Source organism: Coregonus clupeaformis, unplaced genomic scaffold (genome assembly GCF_020615455.1).
Source record: "Coregonus clupeaformis isolate EN_2021a unplaced genomic scaffold, ASM2061545v1 scaf1368, whole genome shotgun sequence".
NCBI lineage: Eukaryota > Metazoa > Chordata > Actinopteri > Salmoniformes > Salmonidae > Coregonus > Coregonus clupeaformis.
In genome coordinates, this window is record NW_025534822.1 from 23,187 (window position 1) to 28,793 (window position 5,607).

The 5,607-nt window shown below is 45.6% G+C and overlaps 1 protein-coding gene across 4 annotated transcripts; it reads left to right on the forward strand.

Moving 5' to 3' along the window:
* The first annotated feature begins 205 nt into the window (after positions 1-205).
* Positions 206-3,932, forward strand: LOC121561389 (E3 SUMO-protein ligase KIAA1586-like). Of its 4 annotated transcripts, none has more exons than XM_045218109.1 (3): positions 206-1,388; positions 1,774-1,869; positions 2,028-3,932. In XM_045218109.1, exon 3 carries the CDS (start codon positions 2,817-2,819, stop codon positions 3,927-3,929), a length of 1,113 nt encoding a protein of 370 aa, XP_045074044.1. In that variant the 5' UTR covers positions 206-1,388; positions 1,774-1,869; positions 2,028-2,816; the 3' UTR covers positions 3,930-3,932. The 4 variants fall into 4 exon arrangements, with proteins under 4 accessions (XP_045074044.1, XP_045074046.1, XP_045074043.1 ...); XM_045218111.1 differs by having other exon boundaries at positions 206-1,318; XM_045218108.1 differs by having other exon boundaries at positions 206-640.
* The last annotated feature ends 1,675 nt before the right edge of the window (positions 3,933-5,607 follow it).

A 5,607-nucleotide genomic window follows, 5' to 3' on the forward strand; every position in this document is an offset into this window, starting at 1 on the left:
TGTTGTGTTGTGTTGTGTTGTGTTGTGTTGTGTTGTGTTGTGTTGTGTTGTGTTGTGTTGTGTTGTGTTGTGTTGTGTTGTGTTGTGTTGTGTTGTGTTGTGTTGTGTTGTGTTGTGTTGTGTTGTGTTGTGTTGTGTTGTGTTGTGTTGTGTTGTGTTGTGTTGTGTTGTGTTGTGTTGTGTTGTGTTGTGTTGTGTTCAGAGGTGTAGTCCAGGGTATACGCTGGTATACGGCGTATACCTACTTATTTTTCAGTCAGCATTGCGTATACCCACTTCTAAATCCCCCCTGATGCGCATCATTCAGTAATATCTGTGAGTCAGATTGCCTATTTTCTTCCTCGGGGATAGTGAAGCCATGACCCACCCTCCTCTGCCTCTAATTGGCTGGTACTCGCTGCTTTCACTGATTAGATTGGTTAACTTTAGGCATGAGGACTGATGAGCCAATCAGAGGCAGAGTAGGGCGGGTCATGCCGAGGAAAATATCGCTAATACCTCAGGTGCCAGTGAAAAAAAAAAAAAAAACTCAGGTGCCGGTGCCACTTGACTACGATAACGGCAGCAGACCAAACAACGGATGAAGAAAGGACACAAGCGGCGGTGTGCCACCCCAGTTGATGGAAGACATCATTCTGAGGTAAGTTTTAAGGTGGTTTCCAAATGAATCATTATTTTAAACTACTGGCAAATTGCCAGTGACTGCACATTTAGAGGAGAAGAGATGTTGCCGCCAATAGTTAGTGCGAGTCGGCTAACGTTATGAAGCTAGCTACGTAGATTGGGATAATGTGGGGAAACCGGGGCATTGTTGGTTTTCAGTAAGTGTTTAATCAACCCAGTTCATAAGAATTTCATACCAGACTGATGAAACTGATTATCTCAATGTTTATGAAGCTTGTTTATTATTGTAAAGGTCTAAATTATAACGTTAGCCAAGTTACTAAGCCCTAAATTATAACATTAGCCAAGTTACTTAGCCCTAACTAACCTATATGATCTAGTTTAATTGCATAGTAGCTAAGCTGGTAGTTGATTTTTAAGTAAGTTAAAACACAAGAATGGGGACAAATAGTTTAAGATTCAGCCTAAAACAATATTGAGGTCTAATCAGGCTGTCTTATTTTGTATAGGGACAGGTAACCATGAAAAGGAAGGGAGATATTGCAGACTTTTTTTGTAAAGAGGCACAAATCAGGCCCAGATCAGGCCCAGGCAGACCCCACCCCTAAAACCAGCAGCCCTGGCAGCTCTCAACCGGGAGCTAGCCAGGCAAGTCAGTGTGAGCATAGAGAAGGATCCAGTCTACCACCACCAGGTCAGAACACACAGGCAGTAAATTGCATCTCCAGTTTATTGAAAAGTGAAGCCTCACACTGTAACAAAAGGTGATTTTGACAGATTAAGCCTCATTTTGAATTTCTGTGTGATGTTATTTATTTTTTTGCCCTTCTATTTATTTTGTCTGTATCCATGTTTGTTTTTTACAATGCTACTGTTATATAACATTTTGTGTTAAATTTGTTGTTTTTTTGTTAAATAAACTCTCCCAAGTATTTCACTCACTAATCTCCTGTATGCTTCAGCTTCACTTGCTGAAAATATTTCCACTTGGTTATGCAGATTGTTAATGTAAAGAGGGGGACCCATGTCTTGCTGATGACTATTGTGATCACAGTAGTGTGTGTGTGTGTGTGTGTGTGTGTGTGTGTGTAAGTGTGTGAGAGAGAGAGAGACAGGGAGATGCATAATTAGTTTTGTTGTTGTCTGTAGACATCAATAATGACTGGCCAGACCTGTGGAGTGCTAAACAAACAGAAGACTTCAAATCCAAGAACCCCTGGTTGGGATCCAAAAACAAAAAATTGGGTAAGTTTAGGTAGATTGCTAGTTTGGGTAACTTCTGAAACAGTGGGCACAGATAACTTTGTGTGTGTGTGTGTGTGTGTGTGTGTGTGTGTAAAGGACCATGCACACGTACAGCTGTGGATACAGGAGTAGTTACATTGTTTGTTTATGCTTCGCAGGATGTCTGGTCTGTAGCAGTGTGAACTCCATTGGGATCGACAAGGAGCAAGGACAAGGTGTATCGCTCTCAAGAGAATGGATGAACTTTGAAATTCAAGTGTCTGGCCAGGGAAGTAGAACAACAAGTTTGTCAATCTTGAGAAATAAGGTGAGGAAACATGCGTTGTCCAAGGCCCACACTCAGGCTGTGAAGGTGGCAGAGCAACAGAAAGAAGCTGCCATTGAGAATGCAGTGGAGACTATGACTGAGTCCTACATGAAGGAAACTGAAGCTGTGTTTCGAACAGCCTACCATCTGGCCAAAAAGAACCGACCCTTTTCTGACCATGAGAGCCTCATTGAGCTGCAGGAACTGAATGGTGTAAAAATGGGCTCAATACTTCATTCACGTTACAGTGCAACACAAATAATACAACATGTTGCTAGTGAGATGCAGAGCAAAATCATCAGTAGCATTATAGCATCATCCAGTAAGTTAGCTGTCCTAATTGACGAGGCATCTTCTTTAAGTCACAAAGCTGTCATGACAGTTTCTATTAAAGCATCAATTCAAGAAGAAAGCCCTGAGTTCATATTCCTGGAACTTGTTGAACTGGAAAATCAGAGAGCAGATGGCATATTACAGGCGTTACTCACCTGTTTAACTAATGCTGGCTTTACAGAAGAGTGGCTTCATGAAAACTGGGTAACATTTGTATCTGATGGAGCCAGTGTCATGCTAGGAAAGAAGTCAGGAGTAGCAACCAGACTGACTTTGAGATTCCCAAAGCTTTTTTGTATGGCACTGCATGAACCATAGACTTGAACTTGCTGTGTCAGATGCAGTTGATGAGGTAAACTCTGTCAATCACTTTAAAACTTTTATCCAGAAGCTATACTCTCTGTATAGTGTGTCAAACAAAAATGAACGTGAACTTGTTAATGCAGCAGCTGAAGTAGGCTCACAACTTCTTCGCATTGGCAGAATCTTGGATGTACGCTGGGTGGCCAGTAGCTTTCGGACTGTTCGTGCTGTTTGGACATCCCTGGGAGCTCTTGTGCAGCACTTTAAAAATGCTTGCAGTGATGAGATGAGGTCCACCAAAGAGAGGCAGATGTACAGAGGTTTGTTAGACCGTGTTCAAAGTCCAGAATTCATTTGTGACCTTGGCCTCATGTACGACACTCTCCATGAACTAAGTCTCCTGTCACAGGAGCTTCAGTCTCGTTCTATAACGCTCCTCAGAGCAGAGCATCTGCTGAAACGCTCAATCAGAGTGATCCAGTCATTCAAAGAGAGTCCAGGTGAGAAATATAGTGAGGCTTTAGAAGCAAAACAGACTGGGGAGTATCGGTCTATAGCCCTGAAAACAAATGCAAAGCTGAAGTCTATCAATCCAGGCCAGTTCTTACAAAGCCTTGTGAACAATCTGGAGAAACGCTTGTCTTTTGAAGATGAGACCATCATGGACCTCAGCATCCTTGATCAGAGTAAGTGGCCATCAAAGCCCAGCATCCGCCATGGTGAAGAACAAGTTAAGCGACTGTGCAAGCGATTTAACTTGTGCACAGACCAAGCACTGAATGGGATGCGGGACCTACTGGAAGAGCCCAGTAGTGAGCCCAAGGACCTAAAACCACTTATGAACTGTATGAAAACATTCCCTGTCGGTACAGCAGAGTGTGAGAGGAATTTTAGCCTTATGAACAATATAAGCTCAGACAAGAGGGCTGTCCTTCTGATCTCAAACATATCAAACTTGATGATGATTAATATCAACGGCCCACCAACTTCCAAGTTTGATCCTAGAAAATATACAAGGACCTGGTTGAAGAGCCATCGTGCTGCCTCTTCGGTGCGTTCTAGACAGTGCAGTGTGAAAGCTCCTGCAGAAAGCAAATTTGTCTGGAATATACTGTAGTATGAGCAAGGTCAGAAACCCAGTGCTGGGTTGAGAGAGTATATCACTGTTGATGTGTTGTTAATGCATATATTTTTGTTAATTGTTAACTAAATATTGTTGTAACATATTTTGTTGAATGATTTACCGGTAAATGAACATGTTCAAAACAAAGCATATAGCAATATGAACAAGGATGCATTGTCACCTTCAGATTTGAAGTATTTTATTTAAATAAATGTGCAAAAAATAATCGAAACACCATTTCCTGTTTGCCTCATGATAAATACATTTTACATTCATCCAGGCTGCTCTTGTGACCAGTAGTAACTACAAACTGCTCCTAATCAAGTCATGATCATTTTATAATAGTGTGCAAGTAGAAATTACATATTTTTGGGTAAACTAAATCATAGTCTTACATGTCACTGTTTCTAAAACAGGGCTTTTTTCTGGACTACTTAAAAAAAAAAAAGGTGAATACTGAGAGTATACCCACTTCTCCAGGGACCACTACACCACTGGTTGTGTTGTGTTGTGTTGTGTTGTGTTGTGTTGTGTTGTGTTGTGTTGTGTTGGACTTCACGGTTCGTTTTGTTTGTTATTTTGTCGTTGTGGTTAATATTTAATAAACATGTACGCATATCACGCTGCGCCTTGGTCCGTCCTGTCGATGAACGAACGTGACAGAAGATCCCACCAAACGAGGACCAAGCAGCGTGTTCAGGAGCAAACGACGGGTATTCAACAGGAGGTTACATTAGTAGATGTCCTCCTCGGTTGGGGGAGAATTACGGAGGAGGAGGCTGTCCGTTACCGGAAGGTGATGAAGGAGGATGCCCAGGTAAGAGAGGAGAAACGTCGCCACCAGTGCCGACGACGGAGACCCGAGAGGCAACCCCAAGAAAATTTTTTGGGGGGCACACGGTGTGGACGACGAGGCAGCAGGAGGCCGTTAAAGGGCGGGTCTGCAGGTTAGAAGAGGAGGCCACCATGTTACGGGGGCTATTGGTTCAGAGGGAGCAGGAGTTATTCGGTCAGAGGGAGGCGCTACAGGAGGCTATAAGGGAGAAGGAAAGTGTAGAGGCACGGCGAGAGGAGCTGGTTAGGCAGCAGAAGCAAGTGGTGCGTGTCGCCAGTCCGGTCCGGCCCGTTCCTGCTTCCCGCACTAAGCCAGTGGTGCGTGTTCCCAGTACGGCCCGACCCGTTCCTGTCCCTCACACCAAGCCAGTGGTGCACGTCGCCAGCCCGGCCCGGCCTGTTCCTGCCCCTCGCACCAAGCCAGTGGTGCGCGTCGCCAGCCCGGTCCGTTCCTGCTCCCCGCACCAAGCCAGTGGTGCGGGTGTCCAGTCCGGCACGGCCCGTGCCTGTTCCACCGGTGCCTGGTCCGGCACCGGTCAGCTGCTCCTCTCCGGAGCCAGAGCAGTCCGCTCCACCGGTGCCCAGTTCAGCTCCGGTCAGCTGCTCCACTCCGGAGCCAGAGCAATCCACTTCACCGGGGTCCAGTCCAGCTCCGGTCAGCGGCTCCACTCTGGAGCCAGAGCAGTCCGCTCCACCGGGGTCCAGTCCAGATCCGGTCAGCGGCTCCACTCCGGAGCCAGAGCAGTCCGCTCCACCGGTGCCCAGTCCAGCTCCGGTCAGCGGCTCCAGTCCGGAGCCTGTGCAGTCCGCTCCACCGGTGCCCGGTACAGCTCCGGTC

Bases quoted from the DNA above. Each gene is read 5' to 3' on its own strand.
- LOC121561389 (XM_045218109.1), top strand. From the start codon at position 2,817: ATGAACCATAGACTTGAACTTGCTGTGTCAGATGCAGTTGATGAGGTA.